Source organism: Enoplosus armatus, chromosome 23 (genome assembly GCF_043641665.1).
Source record: "Enoplosus armatus isolate fEnoArm2 chromosome 23, fEnoArm2.hap1, whole genome shotgun sequence".
Lineage (NCBI taxonomy): Eukaryota > Metazoa > Chordata > Actinopteri > Centrarchiformes > Enoplosidae > Enoplosus > Enoplosus armatus.
The window spans coordinates 14,784,430-14,810,938 of record NC_092202.1 but is presented as its reverse complement, the minus strand read 5'-3'; the positions used below and the strand labels follow the sequence as shown (position 1 = coordinate 14,810,938).

Below are 26,509 nucleotides of genomic sequence, written 5' to 3'. Positions count from 1 at the left end.
TGACCTAATGATGAGACAGCAAGTCAAAACGATGGACATTTAAAGTTGTGGTCTTTTTATGTTATGGTCTGTAAGCAATTGCACAAAAAAAAAAAAAAATAAATAGACAAAACATGACGAAACAAAAAAAATAATAATAATTCAACCCAACAAAATGGCACTATCACACAAAATCTTTACACTATCCTGCCGTATTAATGCCCACATGCCTTTCTGATATCATAAAAAAAAAAATATTAATAGGAAAAATCTTGACTCTTCAAGCAAACGTTATGCGATACTAAGTCATAATGTGGGTTATTTTTTTTGATTCTGACTCTTGACAGATTAAAATAACTACTTACAACCATAACGTGACATACCATTTCGAAATCTTTTATGTACTGAGTCATGATTCTGTCTAACATTGACTCCGTAACTAATGAGCAGGTTTATTTTTGTCATTCCAAACATTTCATTTTCTTTTTTTTTTCTTGGCAGTAAAAGGCTTCCATCCTGGAGACCTCTGACAAGCATCCTGAGACTACCAGGTCACAAGGAGTGCTAGGGGGAGGGGGGGGGCATAGCCTCGCTTTGCTCCACACGCATCTCTGTCCCTGTGAAATCGGTGACCCCGCGTTAGTACTTGCAACCTATTGCGTACAACAATACTTTTTAGGATTTTATTTTGAAGGAGGCGTGCTTTCTTTGCCTCTGCTGCGCGTGCCACATTCCCAATTTCCGTCTTTGTCTAGTTCTGACAGCCGCTTCGCTTTCTTTACTCTGTGCACTCGTGTGACATGTGGAAACTGTATTTGCACGTAAACCCTCATTTCTTCTTTTACCAATTATTTTTCGCACCACCTCTTGCTCTCCGAAAAGCACGCGAGAATCCCTTTTGGGCCACGATAAAATACGTGACGTTACACACCTCTAGCCCTGCGCGCGCGAGTTCCTATTTCATCTTGTAAACAGGTTGTTTATGAAACCAGGGCGAGAGAAAAAGTTAATTGTGAGATGCCGGAGATTGTCGACAATCTCCGAAGATGACGATTTGCGCACGAGCGAAGGGGGCCAGTGAGTGTGTGCTTTCTGCGTGCGAGAGTGTGTGTGTGTGTGTGTGTTGAACTGAGCGGAGGTGAAGAAGAGGAGGATGAAGCTGGGAGCGGAGGATGGGAGGAAGAGTGGAGTAAGAGACAGGCTAGCTGTGTGTGAATGAGTGAGTGAGAGAGGAAGAGGAGAGGAAGGTCGTCCGAGGGACCGAAAACAAAGACTTTAATTTTTTGGGGATAACCTCCGGAACATTACTAACGGAAACTTTCAACTTTTTGCCCGCCACGGCTCGGCTTGTTGTGCCCGGAGCCGGCTTTGTTTCGCGGCGGGGGTGTCTACGATAAATGAAGGAATAATATAGATCCCCATCGACCTTTTTCTACCCAAGCAGGGAATACCCTGGGACTGCTTTTGATAAAGGTTACGAGAGAATGGCGGCCAACATGTACCGAGTGGGAGGTAAGGAATGTTTTACATTTTTAAGACACCCCCCACAACGTGATTGTTCGTTTCGACAGAAGGTGGTTAGCTAGCCGCTAGCTGTCTGTTCGGTTAGCCGCTAACTAATGCTAGCTTTTTTTTCCTAGCGTCCGTACGTGAGTCCACTCTTGCATGGAAGAACGTCAACCCTATTAAAACACCCAACAATGTAATGCGACTTAGCCAATCGGCAAATTAAAAAAGAAAACTCCAAAATTTTGACTTCACAGCTAGTTTCTACTCAGTTGCAAATACCCAGAAACGCGTCTGCAATCGGCGTGGATATAACACACCGAGTGGTATCCATTTATAGAAAGCATCAACTTTTACAACACATTGGCGTGATATCCCGGCTATTTTCCTCCACCAAAATACGTTACACCACGGCGGGTGGCTGTCGAGCAGGGCGAACCGGTTCCAAAAGTTGGTTTTTAATTTGAAATAAATGCAGCCTGGCGGATGCTAGAGTTTGCCGAATTGTACTTCAGTAGTTTGCGAGTAAGCGAAGCAACCGTAATTTGTCACATTTTCTAACGTGGAGCCTGCACATATGGTAACGTCCTGCAAGGGAACACAACGCTAGTTAGCTTTAGCGAGCTAGCTGTTGAGAGGTCAGCATCCAACCAATTCTTAGCAACGTATGTGGTAGCTTGCTAATGCTGGCCGGCTAGCTTTGTCGGCGGGGCGGGTTAATTTCAGTATCACCTCCGCCATATCACTTCATATGCAGCGGATAGCATTAGCCGTGCTGGCTAACTTTGATTGCTAAGTTTTGTTAGCTTAGCGCTGCGTACCGTGTGTGGTATGTGTTAGCCGGTGCGATTCCTTGTTGAGAGAACTTACTAGCCGATACGTGGTTAATGCACTAAGAGTAACTACCCCTCGTCGTATGTTGTTCACCATTAGATAACGTAACTACACTACGGTACACCGGCGAGAGAAACACGCTAGGTAGGGTGTAATTCCTAATAAAGCTGAACTAAGTTAGGTAACACTCAGTGAGACTTCTCCTTTCATTATGTACCTCTACTTTGCCACTGTATGGAAACCGTAGCATCTCAGCTAAATAGAATCATGATGCATGGCGGACATTTAACTTTCAGTGTTTGTGTGTGTGTAAAACCGTGAAATTAAGGAAGATTTTTTTGCTAACACCGGGTTTCCAAACGTCACCATTATTGTGGAGAGAAGCGAAACGCAGGTAGGGACGGCTAGCTGCACCCCCCCCCACAACCCCTCCGAGTTTCATCGACCCTTCGACATGGTCAAGTGTACCCGTGCTTCTCTGTGGCTGTTAACCTGTCGCCTCGTCTTATCAGTGCTTGTGGCTGACGTTCGTTGTCTCTTAAGCATTAACTACGACGTCAGGGCTTGGTGTGCCTTCTTTGAGTCTGTTTTTCTTTATTATTATTATTATTTTATTGTGGCGGCCAGAGATGGCTGAATGGACAGTGAGACGGCGTGGCAGAGGCTCGTCGCTGCGTAAGGTCACACAAGAGTCGGCAGGATATTTGGGTCATGCCGATTGAACGCCACCCTGCCGCGTTATAATGCCACACTCCAACGCGGACCTGTTCGCCATAAGGTTGCATTGCTCTTTGCCTTGTGCATCACGTGTCAGTGTGTGTACACTGGTTGGTGTGGTGCTGGAACGAGTCTGGAACTCTCATATCCACAGCAGACAGCAAGAGCACATCCTCCCTGTTCGTGGCAGACTGCTAGACTGGGTTGCTATTGGGCTTTTATGAAGTATCAATTGTTCCCCAGTTCTTCAGTCAAGGTGTAATGCATGTATATATGTATGGCTCGATCTGCATGGGACAACTTAAACTCTGAAATTGTTTTATTAAATCGGGGTTTTGTTGGATAATTTCACTGTCCTGTGATGGTTAAAAAAAATAAATGAATAAAAAAAAGGCCATTTCAGGTGGTATTCTGTGTTGTGTTACTGATTTGTGTTCACATTGACCCCTCCCTATTCTAATAACCCCCCCCCCGCCGTGTTACGGTTTCTTTTGCTGTAAAGTAACGTCAGCGCCTTCTCTTATGTGGCTTCACGAACCAGTGTGTGTGTGTGTGTGTGTCTGTGTTTGTTGTTGCCACAACGGGAAGTGTCCTTCGGTGTGGCTGTTTTTTTGCTTTGTGGCCTTTCCAGTTCAAGATGAACGAGGCCCATGAAATTATGTTTGTGTAAGGGACGCAGAGAAGTACTTTCTGGGCAGCTGTAGCTGGAGGAGGCGCACAGCTCGTACACCTCAATCTGTGTTAATTACTTCAGCAGTCCTTTTAATTTCCTAATCTATGAAGCGCCCCGGAAAGACCTGTGCAGTTTGGATTATAGGCCGTCTTTTTGAGGAAAACGTGATCTGTGTGCATACAGGCGCTGAGTGATGAGTCAAAGTAGCAAAGTCAGCTCCTGCAAAGTGTCAACACTAGTGGCAGATTTACTAAAGAGCTACGTTTTGGTTCATCACCAGCAAGAAAATGCCTGTTGATGGTTGCTATACTGAAACGTTTATTTATTATTATTTATTTATTAATTAGTTTTGATTAATTTAAATTTTTTAGGCAAAACAGCCAAACATTTGATGGTTCCAGCTTCTCAAATGTGAGAATTTGTTGCCCTTCTTGTCTTGCGTCTCTTGAATTTGAATGTCTGTGGGGTTTGAACTGTGGGCTGGGCAGAACATGACATTTTATGGCATCGTGATGGGCATTTTCACAGTTTTCTGATGCTTTATAGATCAAACAGTCGATGGAGAGAGTAATCGGCAGATTTAATCAATCAATCAATGAAAGTAATTGTTAGTTTTTATCCCTGCAATTAATTGCACAGCAGATCAGCGGAGCATCCTGAAAGATGAAATGTTGCCTACATTTACGGGCTTAATGGAGGAATTATCTTCATTCAAGCAGTGCTGTCACAGTAACAGGCCTGTGCCACATGAGGAAACTGTTTGCTGTTTTTTCTTTTTGTATTTTTTGCCATCGACCAATTATGCAAACTAATGTCAGATGCCCCAAACCATGTTCTAAAAATAAACTCTGATGTAATGGAAATTCCTGCAGTAATATATGTAGATGATCAAGTATTAGTGTATGCGATGGCGTTAGAGGCCACCAAATATGGTGCCCTGCTGCAAGCATACAACTCGGTATACGTTGACAATAATGTATCCAATAATAATTTGGAACGTGGAATTATTTACTTACCTCAGTTACAGACCCACATACCATGTTTTAGGGCTACATATTTCATGTGAAAACTGACCGACTGGTGTCTTTTAGAACAGGGTTTTGAAAACTAGCAGGTACTGAACGTTGGTCATGACAGCTTGGTGTGGTTTTTAGTCTTGTTGAGTTATTTGTTTCCAGAATTTAACAGTAATTTGTAAGTTTTACAATGATGCAGTGTGATGCAGAGTCTCTGCATGGCTGTTCATGGTAAGCCAACATTAAACGCTAATGTAGATGGGTAACTTCGGCATTGCACCTTTTAACTTTCCTAGTGTCGCAACAGGATTTCCCAGGATTAGGGTCTGTTGGATTCTTCCTTAGTTTTAAGTGTATTTTGGTTTGGTTTATGTGGTTTTGCAGTCCAGTGCACGCATTACAAGAATAGATTTAGAGGCCTGCTGCTCAGAGCTGTCCCTCATTCCATGAAGGGCTCGTGTCTGTCTTGCACAGTCAAAGGGGCATCCTGGGGGAACTTTGCACGAGATCCATTCTGTTGTTTGGAGGCCATGCAGAGCCATCAGGTCACTCAGGCAAAGTTGGATCATGTGTGCACAGTGTGATTTTTTTTTTTCCACAGCAAGGAATACAGTGTGATGTGGCAAATAAGGTGTTACAGTGTACAATAAAGAAACGCATGTATTTTATAATGTAAGCATCACTGGCAACGCCGCTCCACTTGAACCTGTCGGGATGAGTTCGCATGTAGGAAGCACGTTCGTTTTGCGCTCAGCGAGGATTTCTGCTGGCGCGGGCAGCCCTGTATGAGCGAGCGCCTGTATCGCCAGTCCTCCAGAAGCACACAGTGTTCAGCCTGCATGTAAGATCATTATCTTCCCCAGAGATTAGTCAAAGGGCTTCCTCCTCTTCATTCACCCTCGAGCACCCGGCACACTGCGCCACTCCAACCGCATACATCCACAACAAACACTCACGGCTGCCTCAGCAGCTCCTCAGCAGACACTTTCTTTTTTTAGATCGCTTTTTTTTTTTTTTCCTTCCCTACCCACTGATACTTACATTAACATAAAACCTGCGGATCCCTTTTCACAGGTGATGTGATTATGCTGAACGTCAAGTTTAGCTGAGGTGTGTGGGTTTTGTTTTGTTTTGTTTTTCTCCCATCCTAAAGGGTGCACAGTGTGAACCCTCTGAAGCCCTGGATCATTGATCCATCAGCCCCCACTCTCTCTCATTGATACACTGAGCTGGCCTCTGTTCTGGTGGAACAGGATTATTCTTTAATTTGTCCCTCTGGGCCAGAAGAAGAGACGGAGGGCTGGGGATATAAAATAATAATTCCGTCCTTCCAGCATCACTGTGTCTTTTTGGAGACAGAATCAGTCATGTCAGGCACATGAGCGTGCAGACCCCCTTTTGGTGCTTCAGCCAGTGTTATGTAATGTGACGCCGTTGTGTTCCCGCACTGTGAACAAGAAGGTGATGCGTCTCTGGTCGGGCTCCCCATCACTGCGCTAAGTAGAGCAAGAAATCCTCATCCCAGTCTGAATCCTTCCATCTCGGCTTGTGGTGATGCATCAAAACCCACTGATATCCTCCCGAGGCTCTCCGTCCCTGCTCGTGGGAGGACCAGATGGAGCTTGACGTGAAGCCACACTGCTGCGCAGAACTGCATCAAACACTACAAGGCAGCGCCGCGGCGGTGCGATGAATGATAAATGACTGGCAGGTTTGATCAATACGGAGTTTAAAGGCTCCCTTAAAGCTGTCAACAGCTGATATTGTGAGCCCATATTATCATTAAATCTGAACATATTTTATAAAAAAAAAAATAATAATAAAAACAATCCATTAATTACAACCTGTTTTACAAAGTACACTGACCGCCTTTTTTAAATGAAGAACCAGTTGAGTCAACTGCTTGCATAAATCACTGACTAATGTGCACCAAATAAGATTACAATTACAAATGCAGTGTTACATTAAAGCGTTACGCGGCGAATGTGAGCCTGTTTTGAAGGGAGTTGTATTCGTGCAAGGGCATTGTGGTCAAATTGCCGGGTAAACAAAAGGATTTCAGCATAAATGCAGTTTTCAGTTATTATATAATCAATTATCTAATACTGAGATTGACCTTTGCACCCATGCATTCTCTCAGTGAACATTTATTAAATTTGTGAGATATATATATATATATATATATATATTTATTTTTTTTGCCTTATCACTCAACCCCAGTTGACATTTTGGTCAACAATGTTTATAATTAAGAAGTGGGTTTAAACCGCCTGGTGTTAAATGTTCCTGTCCTGCAATAGTCATCAATATGCGAATGAATGGGTGCACTGCGTTATCTCCTCAGCACAGCAGGCGTCACAGTGTCTCTTATGTCTCTCCATTGTAAACGTAAGGCATAGGGAAGGCATTTAGCCGCCACTACCTGCTTTATCCCGAATTTGATCCGTTTTCTTTTTGACTGAACTGGGGCCAGTGTTTGGAGCTGTTTCTCGCACTGCAGACTGTTTTGCTCGTCTGACCGTCACGCTGCTCTTGGCCTTTTTTTTTGTTTGTTTGTTTGTTTTTTTTTGGCATGACTTGGAGAAGTTTCGGACGCGTGGCCGACTGCACCTCATTCACACCAGAGCCCGAACCTGACCGGCTAATACAAGAGAATCGCAGCTCAAGCTGCTAGATTTGATCCAACTAGGCTGCCGGATGCTTTGTGGCATTATGGGCATAGTCCGAGTACTTTTCTCTATGATCTCTGTGTACACCCCCCCCCCCCCCCCCCAAATGTGAGGATTTGCTGCTGAGGATGTATTTCATTCGCTCCCTAACAGATGTTAACCTCGATTTGTATGTCCCTCGGTTACCAGTGCGTCAGAAGGTGTTACCACGCCGTGCAACCCCATAGCTGACCTTCTGCAGCCCGCTCGTAGATGGGGGCCACCCACCACCTCACGTCAGACAATATGAACACCTGTAAAAGTGTGATCTTTAGGTTTATAGTCATCTGAATCTATAAACAGAGTGGCTGAATAAAAACCTTTGGAAAACATTACTGAAAAACCATTATCAACAAACCATGGAGTACAGGACATGTTTTTTTTTTTTCCCGTTGTAACAAAGAATGCAGCAAACATTTCTTGCTACTTCAGTGATGATGCGCTTTGCTGCTGGGGAAGTGGGACAGTGGCATTCCCGATGCGTCAAGATGTCTGCAGGCTGGCACAGAAGACAATGGACGCTGGTGTTTTTTTTTTTTTACTTGTGACACATGCCACCAGTGTGTTAATAGTCAGGTTTACGTTCAACTGTAGCCCAAAATTCAAACCCAGAAAATGCGAATGAATGCGTGTTTCCAACCACCCCTGTTATGTGAAGCTGGTGGCGCTAATTCTCCAGTCGGGTGCCATTTAAACCACTGCAGAGAAACACGGTGGCGCAGCTCATCCTCCACAATGACGAGCATGAACCCAAACATCAGATGTTTTATAAAATCCTAGCGCACTGCAGAGCGTCCCTCCTGCTGGGTTGGCGTCTACAGCCTCATGTGACATGGGCTTATTTTCAAAATCGTGTTCCGGCGGGTACTAAGGCATACCAAACCTGTTGGTCATACCGCGCGACGCCGAGTCCGCGACCAGGATAGAGAGCTCTCCCGGAGCTCACGTTCCACCCGTCCACCTACCGAGCCGGCAGGGTCCGGCTCTCCTCAACAGCGTCTTCGGCGCCTGTGCGGGCCGGCCTCCAATTAGAGCCGCACGTCGGGTTGAGAACAGGTTCCCGTCCCCGCCAGGTTAGCCAAAAAAAACAAAAAAAATCTTTTCACCGCTGCCATTACAGCCACAGAACTGGTGCAGAGCTGCTGAGACTCAATAACAAATGTGTTGGCGGTTCAACCTGACTGCCTTGCTGTCAAATGTATCATAGGAGAATATTAGTATTTATTTTCTGAAGTATGGTCGTTATTCCCCCGTAATCACGACATGTAATAATCATTTTTCTGCTGTTTTTTTTTTTTTCTTTCTTCTAGATTACGTGTACTTTGAGAACTCCTCCAGCAACCCCTACCTGATCCGCAGAATAGAAGAACTCAACAAGGTCGGTTGTCTCTCTCTCTCTTTCTTCCTTCAGCCATATATGTTTCCATTACGTTGTTTCTGTAATACTTGGCAGGGTTGTATTGTTCTATATACCCTAACCAGGCTGTGCTTTCTCAGCTCATATACCTGGCTGGTGTGTTTTTTTTTTTTTTTTCCATAAATCATATGTTAGGACACCTCAATCTTCAAGTCAACATGCTGGAAACACACACACACACACACACACACACACACACACACTATATCCCTCTGTCTTTCTTAGGCACTGTTGACAAACCGTTGCTACTGTAATGACAGGACACTGGTACAGGAGCCACTTATATAACGGCAGCAGCAGCAGCAGCAAATGACACAGGCTTGTTTCCCAGTCAAAGGATTAAGCTCATTTATGTAACACTCTTACATTGAAGGGCTTGTGCTGAGCACCAGGAGGACTGCATCGTCCTGAGTGCTAATGGCTGCTGAGCACAATGAATGGATAGTAAGAGAGCGCGAGCAGCCAGCTCTCCAGCTCCGGCCTGGAATGTGCAGGGAAGCACTGTGTGTGTGTGTGTGTGTGTGTGTGTGTGTGTGTGTGTGTGTGTGTGTGCGTGTGCGTGTGCTGCTTTCACTCCTCTTATGATCACAGTCAATCCAGGGAGAATGAAACCCCCCCCCCCCTCAGCACCTTTCAGACCTGAAGTACTACTATCATAGCTTTCACGATAATACCAGCATAAATCTTAGGATGTGATGGGGAAAAAATTGTCATGTCATGATATTACCTGTGGAGGAATAGCAGGGATGACGCATTTTTGTAGGCAAACCCCGGAAGTTAGCATCGCCCTGGTTCACCTCGACTAAAAGCCAATGGGATTTTTTTCCATGGGACTTTGGATTATTGCAGAAAATAAGCTCTGCGGGGAACAAAAGTTTATGATAATCTTCACTAATGAACACCACTTGTATGATTTCTGAAGCAGAAATGGACCAGAAGTAAAAAGCGAACGTTAGGCTATAGACGAGGGAACTGGAAGTGTAAAAACGCGAACTCGTGTCCGGGTTTTAGGACTCATTCCTGCAGCACCTCTATTGGGGTTTTCCCCAAAACACAGAGCAACTCCAGTATTGTGGAAGTGGTTTGATAACACCTGCTGGACACCCAATATGGTCCGCATGGAGTTGAAGTTGGTTTAAAGTTAGCCTCGTATTTTAACGTCAGTAGGTGTGTGTGTGTGTGTGTGTGTGTGTATAAAAAAAAAAGTTTCTTTAGCATATTGCTATAAAGATGGCTATCTCAAAAAATACCAAGATACCTTTGAATCATGATATCATTTTAAGGCGGTGGCGACGGAGGCTTCTTTCGGCCATCATCAGCTGTAATATTATCGTACTCACCAAGTTAAGAGTTGAGATCTAGTAACATGGCAGTGTTGCTAAGAAGAAAAACCTTCAAACTACCTTTAAACTGTCTGATCGTCTGACTACTTTAATTATCAATTAATTAATTATCATTTACGCGCAACAAACCTGATTTACAGCTTTTTGTTTTTTTTACCTGTAATTTGTTTTGGCTCGCTCAAATAATTCTGTATGCCAAGAATCCGAACTGAAAAGCAAAAGCGGGATCGGGAACAGCACGAGTCAGACGATACTGAACTCTCGGTCGGTGCCTCTGATTGACCCTCGGCGTGAGCAGTGAGGTGAAACCATGGCAACGTGGTTACAACATGGCTTACAAAAGCTCGGGTGTCGTCTTTTTTTTTTTTTTTTTTCAATTTCGGACAGGGGGTTATAACGCTGACTTGTAACCTCTGACTCTGCTCCCCACAGACAGCCAATGGGAACGTGGAGGCGAAGGTGGTGTGTCTGTTCAGGAGGCGAGACATCTCAGGCAACCTCAACACCCTGGCCGACAGCAACGCAAGTGAGTAGCGACCAAACCTCCTCTCGGCTCCCCCTCTTTGTCTCCTACAGTGTGAGAGCAGGTATGATACGGCTCGCTGCCTTTAATGAACCTGCTTCCTCATTGTGCTCCGCATAAAAGCCTCGAAGCACCTCTTCAGCTTTTATGTTGTAAATTGCACCCAGGCCCACTTCTAGGGGTTAAAGCAAGACCGTGGCTTTTGTCTAGGGCTCGGCGCTGAATGCTAGTTTAGAAAAAGAATGGTTAATGGGACGGCTGTGTTTATTTGTTTATTACAAACATGTTGGGTATTAAGTTGCGGTCATAACATTTTTATGTAAATCAATATGTATTGAAGAAGGCTACATGTGAAGCGATTATAACTACTGTTAGATCTGAAATCCACACAGACATGCGGCCTGCCTTAAGTGTGAACACACTGTGTGGTCACATGGCTTTGTGTCAGCTATTTTTAGATGTAGTCTTAGTGTTAGTCCTGAGATCGAAAGTCCATGTTAGTTTTGGTCATATTTAGTCAGCCACATCCTTTCTACTTGCAGTCCATTAAAGCTCTGGACATTTTAGTCCCGTCTTAGTCAAAGAAAGCCACCAACAGTATCGAGGTCCCGCCCATGCACACCACAGTCAGTCACAGCTGTCAATCATGACCTTTCACCCCGTTTTTATGGTAACAAATAACTAATTAAAACTAAACTCATCAGAAAAATGAACTCTTGAACAAACCTCAGCATGTGCTTTGATTTTTATTTTTTATTTTTTTCGTTTGGCCCATGCCTCATCTGCTAACATGGAGGGGGGCGGGGCTTATGACCTATACTGCAGCCAGCCACCGGGGGGGGGGCGATTGAGATGTTTTGGCTTCATTTTTGGGGAGCTGTCACGTCATCCATCTTTATATGCAGTCTGTGGATCTGACTGACGACCCTAAGTTTGGCTAAACCCCCCCCCCCATGCAACCCCCTTGTTGTGAGATGCCCACAACACACAATGTTACACTAAATAACTAATTACATTAATGTACGTTAAAAAGTAGCGCAGCGTTGTTCAACATCTTACCAAATTTGTTGCCGACTGTTTTGATAATCAATAAATCGGCCGTTTTTTACAAGCAAAAGTGTCAAAACTTTGACGTTTATGATCGAAAATGAAGAGCCTTTGAAGGGCGTCACTTTGGGCTCTGGGAGATTGCGATAAACATTTTTCACAAATTTCTTTTGACATTTTATAGACTAACCTGCAGGTTAATCGGTGATGAAAATCGTTAGTTGCAGCCCTAATTACATGATTGACCAAAGCCGTCCAAATGTCATTTTTCTTCTCCTTTTTTCATCAGCGGAAATGAAGAGATTTTGTTGTGTTTTTTTTTTAATCTTTAAATAAGGAAGATAAGACGGACAAGTTCAAAGGTTCTTTTTGTTTGAACTCTTCAACAAAAAGAGGCGTCTGTAGAACGTGACTTAAGTTCATTACAAAATAACATGACATAATGATAATGACGTCTAACAACATCTTTCAATCGTATTGTCTCAGTACGTGGTGCCTGCCCCCTCCAGCCACACCTTGATCCAGCCCATGAGTGTGTGTGATCAGAGAGCCAAGGAGGTGGGGTGGGGTGGGGGAACGCGGAGGTAGTGGGGTGGCGCTAATGGCATGCAAACTACTGAAGCCTGATCAGATTCAGTCATTACCCCCACACCACGACACCAGCACCAGCCCCCCCACCCCCACCCCCCCCACCCGCCTCCTGGGCCCGCAGTGCTCCAGACAAAGACTCTACACACACACACACACACACTTAAAAACGGATGCATTAATGCTGTTTTTTTTTTTTTTTTCCATTGCGCTCAGCACAGACGCTAAGTGTCGGTTCACTTGTCATGTGTGGACAAGTCTGTGATTTGACTAAGAAGCAATGATGGTAATTTCATTATGTGTTGTGTCTGCTGGCAGCCTTGACACACTCTTTGTAAAGGTTTTTACTCTTTAAAAGAGACAGAGCCGTCTAACCCGACACATCTTTTTTTTTTTTGTATTCGTGCTTTTAACATATTTAACATCTCTTCTCACTGGTGTTGAAGTGGGAAGGGCTCTGTGGGTTCATGTCACACATACTTCGGTCCACCAATCAGCGTTGAGCAATATTTGAATCAAAAAGCGATGACACTTGTGGGGTTGTTAGCTTTATATCGCCAGCGCTGTCGATCAAACCACACTCGCACTGTCCCGATGAAGCCGATCAGCTGTGACAATCATAAATAATAACGATCTTTATCAGACGTAGCACTGCACAGAGTTTTATAATTCTCCCAGGCAGGAACTTACAACTCCGGAGAGTCACAGCAGCCGTCATTTTAGCTTTCGTTGGGACAGTCTTGTTCATGTCATGTACCTAGAACGTGCAGCGGGCCGCATCCGGGAGAGTTTGGCTTTATTTTTATACAGTGGGAGGAGGTAGAGACGCGTCGGCCATCTTTATATACAGGCGGTGGTTTGCGCACAGCCTCCGGGAGGAATTCTAAAAGCAACATGTGACAACGAGCAGTACATCCACACTAGACATCACATAAACACCGAAACAACAGGAACGCGGCTGACTCTCTTCGTCTTTGTCCTGTTTCGAACGCTAAACTGTGCATCACAGCTGACATGTGAGTGTTGTTACGCGTTGTTATTATGTTTAATGAATGTGGAAGATTTTTTTTTTTTTGTTACCATCGCTGAGAATGAACTTGCTCGCTCAACACGGCATTGATGCAACAGAAAGTTGTGCTCTCAACTTCAGTGCTGCACAGCCCCGACCATATCTGGGCCACACTAACTCAGCAACGCCGGCGTTTTTGGATTTTCCACCCTGATGAGTGTTTTTGGAAAAGCTAAGTGTTTTGTAAATACAGTTTGTCCAAAGTCTGTCCAACCCCGTCAGGCACAAGGTGATGTGTGTTAGTCTAGTCTAGCTGAGCCCAGCCTGTCCAGGTCTGGCTTGATCCGGCCCGTTGTGCTCCTGTAACAGTGATGAAGAAGTGTACCCGCGCCTTCTCTCTGCTGCTGCTGCTCATTTGTACTAAACCTTGCTTTATCTACCTCACTTCTTTTTTCTTTTTTTTTTTCTTTTTTTCTTCTTCTCATCACTGCTCCCCTCCTCTTCCTCCTCCTTCTACACACACACACACACACACACACACACACACACACACACACATCAATTCTTTGTGCGGAACAAAAGGCCCTTGATCTGTCCCCGAGGACCACAGCGCGCAACGGGTTAATTCTGACTTGCCTTGTGTCTTTGTCAGAGCGAAGGAAATGTGTGTGTCTGTAGGAGTGTGTTACTGTGTGCGCTTAAGTGCCTGACGTGTCTGCGTGTATGTGGTTTCTTCTTGCGTGTGTGTGCGCGTGATTGTGTGTGTGTGTGTGTGTGTGTGTGTGTGTGTGTGTGTGTGTGTGTGTGTGTGTGTGTGTGTGTGTAGGGAGTTGGGGATACATGTTGGGTGGGAGGGGGGGATGGGCGCCTCAGGTTTGGTACACAGGGTTTCCTACTTTGTCTGGCAGGGACTAGCCGGACAAGGGGGGAGGGAGGGGGGGGGTTGAGAGGTTAACAGAAAAGGGGTGTGGCTTAAGGTACCGTCCCTCTTGCACACTGTCTCTCTCTCTCTCTCTCTCCCTCCCATGCCCTCACTGACAGGGTTTCCTGTGGCTGAGTGCAGGGGCGGAGTCCACGGAGATGGAGCGATATAGTCCCTCCCCTCCAGCTTGCAACAAATTACTCATCCGCCTGAAATTAGGAATGCGCAATCTAGTGGCCGAACACACACACACACACACACACACACACACACACAGCTGCCTATGGCTTCATTTTTTTTTCATAGCTCTCACTGGCTGGAAACATTGGGTTCCACATGTCACATGGGTTTGGTAATGTGAAACAGTCACATTGTTTTACAGTAAGTCCGTGAATAAACCGTCTGTGGGCCTGTGCATTGTCAAGCACGCCGTTTACATTCACTTCTTGCAGAAGTCTCAATTCAAGATGGAGATCACGCCGTCGAGCGCCGGGGACCAATTTTCTCTAACCTGAACGTTTTGATGACCTTCGGAAACCCTTTGCAAGAGGATTAACAAAATATATTAACTGCTGCAATAAAAAAGCAATAAAGGCAAGTAAGGAATTAACTCGGAGGACAAAAACAGTACGCGGCCATCACTTAGAAGTCTGTGAACGTAGCGGCCTGAGGCAGAAGGCCGTGTTTGGTGATGCAGAGGTCTCCCTCAAAAAAAGGCCACGTTGCTGCATTACTGGCGCTTGCCAATCAAATCAAGTCCAGATCCATTATGTATGACATTGTATAATAATAACATGTAACAATATTGATGTGTGTTGTGATATAGTACATTTTCTGGAAAGTCTATTTAGAAACGCTCATGGACGCGACAACCAGAGAAGAATGTGTGTGGTGTTGTTTTTCTTTCTTGTGAATGAAATACCCAAATTCACAGATCCAGTACTTAGAACGCACCCTGTGGGTTATATTTTGTACCCGAAGCAACTGCCAACGCAAGCAGCCCCTTGCATTTTCGAACAAACGCCCGGTAGAAGACAGGCCCACAATTGACAACAATTCGGTCCACACACTGGAAAATAAGGTTGTGACCCGTTACAAGACTGATTTCAAGCGAGGACAAAAAGAAAAAACGGAAACTGAAATGTCCACCGTGGCAGGTTGTACGTCTTGTGGCCACCAGGGGGCCTCTCTATGAAAGGTGTGTGTGTGTGTGTGTGTGTGTGTGTGGTAACCCGGATATCTTCATCCAACCTCCTGCCAATGCACAAACTGCAGCCGCAAATGTTTTATTTGAGAGGGGGGGGGGGGGCGTAGTGGTGGTCCTGACCCATAGGTTGCAGATCCAGCCAGCAGGATTGTATGGGTCTCTGTATGCCCCCCCCCCCCCCCCCCCCAGTTTGTGACAGTGTGCGATGTCAGTGCTGATGCCGCTGTGTGTTTTTTTTTTTTTTTTTGTGCTGCAGGAGAATTTGAAGAGGAGTCGAAGCAGCCGACACTGTCCGAACAACAGAAACACCAGCTCAAACACAGAGAACTCTTCCTGTCTCGACAGTTTGAATCTCTACCCGCTACTCACATACGGTACGTGGTTCACTCGCGGGAGCTACCGACGGAGCCGCGGCCTAGTTTGGACCCGGGCGCCTGTCGCGCACAGCGGGGACCGAACTGCCGAGTAAATGGTCCTCAGGCCGCCCCAGACCATCAGAGTGGTTGCCCATCCTGTTCCCACATGTTAGACTTAACCATGCAGGCATGTGACAAAGATATCAAAGGGTGACGGTCACCTTCTCATCCCAACACCACCGCTGTCTTAAAACTCAAAGCAGCCGCCCCAGCAACAGATGTCCACATTATTCACTTTGTTATTTCCATATTCATGATCAAGTTGGAAGTAAGACGTGTTAAGAATAACAAATGAACCATAGATATTTATACATCTCCCACTGAAAATATTACACAAGGTGATGCAAATGAACATAATAGTAGTTTATTACTCTGGCTGAACACGTTCGACTCCCTGGTCTCTGAATGCTCCTCTCTTGCCTCCCCAGGGGGAAATGTAACGTCACCCTCCTCAATGAAACGGACGTCTTGGCCGGCTACCTGGACAAAGAGGTAAGACCCCCCCCCACACACACACACACACACACCTGATCCTTTTCACAAACAGAAAGACACTCTGAATGCAGGCAGCTGTAATCTTTCGCTGTGTGTTCTGTCCAGGACTGTTTCTTCTACTCGTTGGTGTTCGACCCTGTTCAGAAGACCCTGTTGGCGGACCAGGGCGAGATCCGGGTGGGCTCCAAGTACCAGGCAGAGATCCCTGACAAGCTTGCTGAGGGTGAGCAGCACACTAAAAGCGGGATACTGCACCAGGCAAACAAATGTTTCCTGAATTCAGTCGCCACCTGAGTTGTTTCTGTCTGTGATAAAGTGGAAATGAAGAATGAACAGTGAAGCGTTTGCCTTCCTATGTTGAAGCCAGTCCCTCTTCGTCTCAGGTGAATCAGACAACCGGGTCCAGGAGAAGCTGGAGACCAAGGTGTGGGACCCCATCAACCACCTCAAAGACCCTCAGATCGACCAGTTCCTGGTGGTGGCGAGGTAACGTTCCCGCGCCATCTGTCGCCCAGTTGCACCACCATCACCACCACCGTCATCATTAGGTCCTGTTGCCATGACAACGTCCAACTCTGCCATCCAGCAGGACAGCTTTCCTAGAGGAAATGCATGAATTGGCAACAAGTGTGACAATCTCTCGTGGGATAATAAATATTATTTCATGGTTGGTACATGTAGCATCTGTTGCTCGCAGGAGGATGAGATTGTAAAAGTGTTAGCAGGGCGAGGTCAGCAGAATATCAGTGATGCAGTATCATCGTGTAGTTGATATTCATTTCAATTTAGGGAATGTACACAGAATGATGATACGACTGTAGTGGTTGGTGGTGCAGCACAGTTTGTTTTTGTTTTTTTTAAAGCTATCTATTGTAAGTTTGCTTTTGGAGGGAATCGCTCATGCCGGGTCCATGAGCCAAACGCGCCATCTAGTGGCCGCTTGGTGAACCTCCAGCGCTACACACATTTCCAGCACTCGCATTTTTCCTCATGAAATGTAGGAACGGGCCGATCGGTGTTAGCAACCAGCATCTGTTTTGTTTCAGAGCCGTGGGGACGTTTGCTCGGGCCCTGGACTGCAGCAGCTCCATCCGCCAGCCCAGCCTCCACATGAGCGCAGCTGCAGCCTCTAGAGACATCACACTGGTGAGACGACTGACAGTGTGTGTGTGTGTGTTGCATACTATATTGATATTACCAAAGTTTTGTCACATCAGCCTATCGCAGCACATACCAATCATAAAAAAATAACCCCAAATCTTCAGGTATATCAGGCTACATTTGTATATATTCTGTGCCCTCACATTTGGAGGCTCCTATCGGCACCATGGGGGGGGGATAAAGGGAGGGAGCCTCATAGCCCGTCACACTCGATGGGTGTAATAATAATCCAATTATTAGATGGCGATGCATCAGGTGATTAAACTTAGTTTCCCCGTCTTTATTGGCACAGGTTTCATCTTACCTAATAGCACACATCATCCAACTGTTGGTCAGATTATAAGAAACCTGGTGTCGCTGAAAGGCCCCATTATGACTAGGGGTGGGAATCACCAGAGACCCCCCCCCCACCCGATATGATATCACGATACTGAAGTCACGATACGATGATGTTGCGATTGTAAGCATTCTGAGTGTTGCAATAACATATAAGTGACGTTCCCAAAGGAAAACTATTTGTTTTTATGTCATAAATAAATATGAATAATTTATAAGACAGATATATTGGTGTCCGCGTAACCGTACAATATAGCCCCCCCCTCCCCCCCGTGATACTCGTGGTACCTTCCTCTCAATTTTCCAATCTGCCCTCTCTCCGCTCTCAGTTCCACGCCATGGACACGTTGCAGAAGAACAACTACGACCTGGCCAAAGCCATGTCCACCCTGGTTCCTCAGGGGGGCCCGGTGCTCTGCCGCGACGAGATGGAGGAGTGGAGCGCCTCCGAGGCCATGCTCTTTGAGGAGGCCCTGGAGAAATACGGCAAAGACTTCAACGACATCCGCCAGGACTTCGTAAGCCCCCCCCCCCCTCCTCTGCCGCCTCCCACAGTATACACGCAGAAGCACATCGATGATGCACACATTTTAAACGTAGCTGTGAAATTGAGTGCGGCGTGGAATTGAATTAAACGGTCCTGACGTTTTCTCCCTCTCCCCCAGCTGCCCTGGAAGTCTCTAGCCAGTGTGGTCCAGTTCTACTACATGTGGAAGACTACCGACCGCTACATCCAACAGGTGGGTCGACAGTAAGTTATGAATAAATGTTTCTGTCAGGCTCCTCACGAGCCTCAGTTCTCACTCGCTGTTCTCCTTTTGTCAGAAACGACTAAAGGCAGCAGAGGCCGACAGCAAGCTGAAGCAGGTGTACATCCCCACCTAGTGAGTATTAACTGTAAACTGCTGCACACGGTCCCCTCCTGGACTCAGAACTGCTGTCAGAATAACGCTCCGCGCTCTCCTCCCCTCCCCCTCCCCCTCACCAGCACTAAACCCAACCCTAACCAGATCATGGTGCCAGGCAGCAAGCCCGGTATGAACGGGGCAGCGGGCTATCAGAAAGGACTCAGCTGCGAGAGCTGCCACAGTAAGTAGACACTGTAAGGGGGGGGGGGGGGCTATCACTGGGTGTGATGTCTTTAGTCCAGAAGTAGTAAAAGCCTGTTGAGATGCCCTTTTGTTTTTTTTTAATACTGACTCCCCCCTCACCAACCCAGCGGCCCAGTCTCCTCAGTGGTACGCCTGGGGGCCTCCCAACATGCAGTGCAGGCTGTGCGCCTCCTGCTGGATCTACTGGAAGAAGTATGGAGGCCTGAAGACCCCCACACAGCTAGAGGGCGCTGCAAGAGCTGGCTCTGTAAGTCTCCCCTTAACTCTTTCATATCAGTCAGAAATCAGCAAGGGTTCTCGTGGTTGAGTCGCGGGCCCCTCATGGTGTCCCTCCTCCCCCTCCGTCCAGGAGTCAGGCCCCCGCGGTCACATGACGCGCCAGGAGGTCCAGGGCATGTCGCCGTTCACCCGCAACGAGGGCCGAGCCAAGCTGCTGGCCAAGAACCGGCAGACGTTCATCCTGCAGACCACCAAGCTGACGCGCATCGCCCGGCGGGTGTGCGAGGACATCCTGCAGCCTCGGCGCGCGGCGCGGCGGCCCTACGCCTCCATCAATGCCAACGCCGTCAAGGCCGAGTGTACGTGTGCGCGCACACACACACACACACACACACACACACACACACACATCCACGATACTCCCGAGCAATGCATGTTGTTAACAAGTTAAGGTTTTTGTCTGCTCCTTCAGGTATGATCCGGCTGCCCAAAGCCACGAAAACCCCCGCAAAGAGCAAGCTGGTGCCTCGGCAGTCACTGGCCACCATAGTGAAGGATTTAGGTGAGACCACGTCACGCGACCGTCATGTCTCGGCTACGCGTGCCTCATCTGTCCTCTCTCTCTCTCTCTCTCTCCGGTACGATCGGTTGTTGAGGAGTTGTTGTTGTTGTTGTGTCTCTGCAGCCATCTCCGCTCCTCTGAAACTGAAGGCATCCAGAGGACCCCCAACACCCATCAACAGGAACCAGGCTAGCCAGCCCCGCGTGGGCCAAAGCCTGCTGGGGAAGAGAGGCTTCGACAGCGTATGTATTCCACCCACACACACACACACACACACACACACACGGTGTTCAGTGTGTTGGGAGGTACGTGCCTCAGCTCCTTCGCAAGCCTCTGTGGCCTACGGTTACCCATAACACCCGTCTCTGCTTCGGTCCACGGAGATGTCTGTGTGTCATAAATCCAGCATCAGTCTGCAGTACAACACTGAGTTGAGTTTGGCAGCAGCTGGTTCTATGCGTCGTGGTAGTTACCATCAGGGTTCCCATTCTTTTCCTCAACTTAGCCGTGTAATTCAAACAAATGGTACTTGCTAAACGTCTTTTTATTTTGGGACAGCTTACAGTGTTAAAGGTCCCATATCGTAGAAAGTGAGACGTCCATGTCTCGTTTGATTATAAAGCAGGTCCGGGTGCTGTATAGATGCTGTGAAAGGACACTGTGCCTTTTTAAACGAGTCTTTGGGACTTCCTGTAAGGTTGTGATGTCAGCAGGTCACCTTTAAGGACTTTTTTCCGAACTGTGAATCATGCAAAGCTGCTCTAGTGGAGTCCCATCATATAAATATAGAGCTGAAATGAGCACGATATGGGACCTTTTTAAGAGCAAGGGGGTTATGACATGCAAGAAAAAGAAATGTTGCAGCTACATGGTATGCATCCTAAACACTAGGCCACCAGACAGCCCAGCGTGAGTTATTTTTGATTTGTCGTGACCCCCAAGAGCCCTCATCCGCGTTGGATGCCGTTACACAGACAGCCGAAAAAGAAACCGGCGCATCTTCCCCCACGTGCCCCTGACCTGAGGCTGCTCCACGCTCATTCCGTTTGTTTGCTTTTTTCATTGGGCTCACAGGCTACAGGGGTGCCCTACCCAGCCAACGGGAGGCCGTATACTTCAGGAATGAGGACCACCTCTCAGTCGGTCATCAAGCGGCAGAAGGTCAGCCAGGGGGAGGCACCCAACCCCGTGGTGTTTGTGGCTACAAAGGACACCAGGTAGGTTTCGCCGTCTTAGCCGTTCCAACAGACGGACTGTAGGCCTATCTCAGACCTCCACGGCCCGGATCATGCAGCACCACCAATCCCTGTTCACGTGGGACAAGTTGTTACGGGTGCAGGGGCCGCAGGAAGCGCCAACAAACGCCACACTATTACTACTTCAAATACAGCTTGCACTCGTATGTTTTATTTTCTTTGTGTCATATTTCAGCTCTTTGTGCGTAAACAACTTTGATACTGAACACACTATTGTCATCAAGGGTTTTGAATTGGAATTGACACAAAAGTAAAGAAGGAAAAAAAAAAAAGAAAAAGAAAAGGGTGTATTTTTAAATGCCGTAGTTCAAGTTCAAAACGCGCTGATGTTGTACAACAGCTACATACCAGCATCACCTGAGATGGTCTTGGGATGCGATACTGTATTGTTCTGTGTTATCATTATTATTATTTTTTTATTCTGTATATTTCTTCTCTGTTTTCTGGCACATCCAAGCTGCCGTACGTCGACTTCTGTTATTGTCAGGTTGTAAGACGCTCTGAGGTCTCGAGCGTCAAAGTTACAGCCGTCACAGTGGCTGAAGAGACATGTATCACAGTGACACCCCGGTGCTCTCTTTCAACCAGGGCTCTGAGGAAACACCTGACCCAGTCAGAGATGCGCCGGGCAGCGAGGAAACCTCACCTCCTGGTCCGGATCAAGCTGCCGCCGCCCCCGCGCTCCCTGGCCATGCCCCTGCTCCCCTCCAGCACCAGCGAACCCATCGTCCTGGAGGACTGAAGGGGATGGACGGAGGTCGGGGTGGGGTGGGGGGTGGGGGGTCTTTTAACAGGACATGGGGGGTGGGGGGTCAGGTGGGAGTTGGAGAGGGTCTGTGCTCAGGCCGTCACGTAACAGGCAGCACAGTACGCCATACCAGTAGTCTTTTATTTCCCCTCTTTTTCAGCGCCATTTTTCTTTAGTCCTCTGTTACTTCCCAAAGGTTGTGTCCAACACACACACACACACACACACACACACACACACATAAACACACACACAAGCACTTAGATGACTGTACATTTCCATCACATTCATTAAACACACACACACACCAAGACACTGACGCTCACACAACACTTTTGGGCCTTGTAGTATTTTATTCCAGAATTCCTGAGTTATTTTGCTCCCCTTTTCAATGCCGCCTGTGTTTAAATGTGTAATTTAAAATCAAGATATCTCCCTCATCCTGGAACAATGGTGATAAAGCACACTTTGTTTTTCCTCCACGTCTCTATTTTTGTGTAAATATTTGCTTCATTGATGGGGTGACGCCCACAGTATGTGAGGAGAATTTGGGGCGGTTAGGGGGTGGGGGGGGGGGTGGTGGAGAGGATGGAAATGGGAGACTGTGAGGGACAGCATACGCTCCTCTACTCTATTCCAGCAGGGAAAACGTGTGACTGGCTGTTAATTGTAGCTCATTGACGGTGCTCGTGTGCTGCCCTCAGTGTGTGTGTGTGTGTGTGTGTGTGTGTATGATCCATCTACCGCCATTTTTGCTTTTCTCTCCCGAGTCTGTAACTTGTCTTCAGTCCGGAGCCAAACACAAGCCCGTCACGGGAGTTAATGGAACCCCATGACAGGGTCAAGTCCTTCCCGAGAGGCTTTAATCCCACCTGCGCCTCTCAACGTCCTCCGTCTTACGGAAGCCCTTCGGTGACAAAAAAAAATATTATTGAGTGAGCGCAAAAAAAAAACCCAACTCGAGCAGTGTGAAAGAGTGCGAGGTGACCCAGGTGTGCAAATACAGAACAAATCTGAAGTGAGGACGGAATCAAGCGCAATCAACGCGACTAATTCATTATGATTTAAACGGTTTGTTTGCCCACTGGTGTCAAAGCTTGATTGCTTTGGTTTTTGGCGGGTTGTGTCACTCGTACAAAATTTAAAAAGTGCCACAGCTGTTAAACAAAGCTTTCTAAGTTATCGTTTCAGGTTTGGGGCTGGAACTAATTGTCTTCTTAATTAATTGATTTAAAAAAAATTAGCAATTCTCCATTTTCAAGTCGCTTGTTTTGACCAATAATCCAAAACCCGGATACTCTGTTTACTCTGACTTAAATGACTTAAACGAGTAATCAGTCATCAAAATGTGGAAGTCGATTGGAAGTAAATATGCTCATAAAAGCCACGCGTGTGAGGTTAAATTGTTGATATCTCGCTTTCAGAATCGATCCCAAACAGGTGGAAGTATGAGAGCGCACCAAAATCTGGATTTTTAGTGTTCACAGAATCCCGATATGCGACGCACTAATCCTGATGTAACTGCTTAAATCTGTTTTGTGCTCACTTGATAGTTTTGTCATCAATAACCCTCCGTACCGTCTCCACCTTCACCTCTACTACGTCACAGTAGTAATTTTTTTTTTTTTTTTTTTTTTTTTTTAAGGAACTGTACGAGGGCTGCTGTTGGCAGTCGAGCCACATTTGTCTTTCGTCTCCCGTCAGTTGATTGCCACGCTTTTTATAGCCACTTTTAGCCGGTTTGAAGAGAGAAGTACCCTGGTTCCTGTTCTCTTGACCTCACCCCCAAAACGTTTAAAATCAGGCAATCTGGATTCAAGAGGGTGGGGTGGGGTGGGGGGGGGTGGGGGCGGGATCGTTGCTCAAAGGAGTCAGCAGGTTTACAGCGTGGGACGGATCATATGTAGTGTTTGAGGAAATTCAAATGATTGTGCTTACCATGGATTTGCACAAGTTACTATGTGACTTGCCATGGCGAGAGAATACATTTGGCTTTGAGGTACTACGTTTTGAGTCTGCAAAAGTCCAAAATGAAGCCATAATGTGCGAAAAGAAAAGAAGAAGAAAAAAGGTCGACGTCCATTGTGAGTGGACGCTTTTAACCCGGAAGTAATGTTAGACTAAAGCCACGGCATTTCTGACAATGTACTGTTTGGTTGGTTTGAATGAAACTGACGCAATTATGTTACTTGTCGGTTGATAAAAGTCTGTTTAATAATGTGCAGCGATTATGTAAATGTACGGAAGACAATTGGGGCCACACACATAAAAAAAAAAGTTCTGAAAATAATGTTAAAAATTGCAAAAAGAGTGGGATTAAAGTCGTAGTTTTCTTCCAAATATTGATTCATTCATAACGCTTTTTTTTCTTTTTTTTCTTATTATCAGATGGCCTTAATCCTCTTCTGTAAACGTCTGACGTTGCAGAGCAGATGGATTGTGATTGGGTATGACAACAATGTGAAAGAAATCTTCCGCTGTCTCAACTTTTGCTTGTGTTTATTTTAGTTCCCCCTCTTTGTACCATTTATGAAAGGGCGAGTACTAAAAGTAAGTTGTTAATTGGATCATTATAATTCCTCTGTAACCCTCAGCCTGTGAATCCCCCACAGCAGCGAGGGGCTACACTGGTTTTATAAGCAATTTTGGTCCCAATGTGGGCTTTGTAATATTTCTCAAAAACAAAAAGAAATTGAAGTGTCGAGTTTGTAGCAAATACTAATCTGTGTAAAGAAAAGTGGAAAACTGGCATATTTTAAACTTTTTTTACATCTTAAAGTGTGTAATTCTGCTCCAGTATGGTGGAGATGGCTCTAATAGGCTACTGTATATGTGAAAACAATGCTCTCCTTCATAGGGTGGGTGGGGTGGTCATTTGAACCAGGGGCGACATTCAAAAGGGACAGGGTGCTGATTTTTGTATGATGGAGAGACAAACATGCTACAATTGAAACTTTTTTCTCAAGTGTTTTTTATTCCAATGTCTCTGTATCCTTTAATGTATCTTGATAAGAAAAGAAATAAAGATTTTTTTTTTCTTCGTGGTCAGTCACGGGCTCTTTCTCAACTGTGTCCCTCCAGCTGTGCGCCACTTCGGTACGTCTTTTGGCGCCAAATGAAATGCTTCTTTTGCGCCGAGTATCGAGAACCGCCTATTACGGAAAGTCGGCAACAAAAGTTAGTCAGATCCTTTTGTCTTGTCTGTTCTTTCCTAAAATAAATGATAATGCTGCAAATTATAGGCTAACTTTTTACTTTATAATTTAGGCAAAGTTCTTGTACAACTGCTTTTGTTTTGAGGCATTTGAGAAGGTTTTCGCAAGGCGAAGTTGAAATGTTTGTGGAATTAAGCTTTGAGAATGGCCTTGCTTGATACCATATCTTAGCAGTAAAACAGTATTCATTTGTAAATAATGTGCAACATATTCCAACATTAACTTAATATGACTTCCAATAATATTTAGACCCATTTTTTTGTTTGTTTTACGACAAAATGGACTAAATTATCCTGTAAATTATATTTATATAATAATTGTTAATGATGATAATTGACATTATCTCAATGTTAGCTAAAAACATTGAGGGTGCTCTTCTAGTTGTGGCTTTAAAGCTGTTGGGGGGGAAAAAAATAAATACCCTCAGGGGAGCAAGCTAGAGTCCAAGTCTCTTTTAAACTTGACGCTAGCTTGAACTGCTTTGCCAAGATAAACAAACAAACAAATAAACAAATAAATAAAGGTGGTGACTTATCAGTTATTTTGTGTTTTATGTTTGTACTTTATCAATGTGTAGAGATGTATTTTGCCTGTCTTAATAAAGCTTAATTACATCCACTGTGATTTAAAATTTGCAACACAATAAAAAAAAAAATTAACTAAAAAAAAAAAAAAAATAGATAAATAAAAAAAGAAAAACTCTGTTAAGTGAGTCCCTGGAGTTAATCTGGCGTGTTCCCACTGGAAGCCCATTGAAGGACTCCTGCCCTGGGCCTGCTCAAAACGACGCTTAAACAAAGATTAGTTTAGGGAAAGGAAGCCTTTGTCTGTCTCTGCTCGGCTGCGTTCTCATCAGACGGCTTTTAATTAGAAGGGTCGTTTCAGCCGCTTCCGACTGAGGTGTTGATTTGGACAAATCCGTAATGACCTCCTAACAGCGTGTTCGCTTATGCGCCAGGATGTTGATTGAGCCCTTTGATAAGCATCCGCTAGCCGATAGCAAATTAGCCATCTCGCCGTAAAGGACAGCAAGGGATATATTCTGTCAATAAATAAACACAATGAAAGGACGCGAATAAAGCTATATTATTACATCGTATACATTGAGTACACGTACAACCCTGTGTTTTAGCATTATTTAATACAAACACACTGCTATTATGCTAATACATGGGCTCTGATGTACCGTGACGCAGATTTTTTTTTTTTTTTTTTTAGCGCAGCGCGTTCCCCTCACGTGGACGTGATTGGTCGCTTCCTGACGTTGCGCTCGAGCACACCTGATGCTCATTTAAACTGGGAGGCGGGAAGCGCGAGCCGGTTTAAAAGACAAGCGGAGAGCAGTCCCTCCGTGCTCGTGACGCCGTGACGAAGCCGCAGCAGCGCGTGTGTCCACGCCATTCTACAAACTCACGGCTGTTTTTGTACAGTTTTTTTATTTTTATTTTGTTTTTTTACAGTAACTCAACCGGCCGTGTTCTCTTATTCAGACCGGTTCCC

The 26,509-nt window shown here is 45.8% G+C and overlaps 1 protein-coding gene across 2 annotated transcripts; it reads left to right on the top strand.

Annotated features, from left to right (window-relative positions):
* Positions 1-1,212: 1,212 nt before the first annotated feature.
* mta2 (metastasis associated 1 family, member 2) lies at positions 1,213-21,794 on the top strand. Of its 2 annotated transcripts, XM_070929480.1 has the most exons (19): positions 1,213-1,491; positions 8,744-8,811; positions 10,626-10,719; positions 15,746-15,863; positions 16,334-16,397; positions 16,506-16,623; positions 16,784-16,886; positions 17,447-17,546; positions 18,227-18,415; positions 18,563-18,637; positions 18,723-18,781; positions 18,886-18,986; positions 19,117-19,256; positions 19,359-19,587; positions 19,701-19,790; positions 19,914-20,036; positions 20,413-20,421; positions 20,872-21,007; positions 21,635-21,794. In XM_070929480.1, exons 1-19 carry the CDS (start codon positions 1,464-1,466, stop codon positions 21,786-21,788), a joined length of 1,998 nt encoding a protein of 665 aa, XP_070785581.1. In that variant the 5' UTR covers positions 1,213-1,463; the 3' UTR covers positions 21,789-21,794. The 2 variants fall into 2 exon arrangements, with proteins under 2 accessions (XP_070785581.1, XP_070785580.1); XM_070929479.1 differs by lacking the exon at positions 20,413-20,421 and having other exon boundaries at positions 19,914-20,032; positions 20,865-21,007.
* The last annotated feature ends 4,715 nt before the right edge of the window (positions 21,795-26,509 follow it).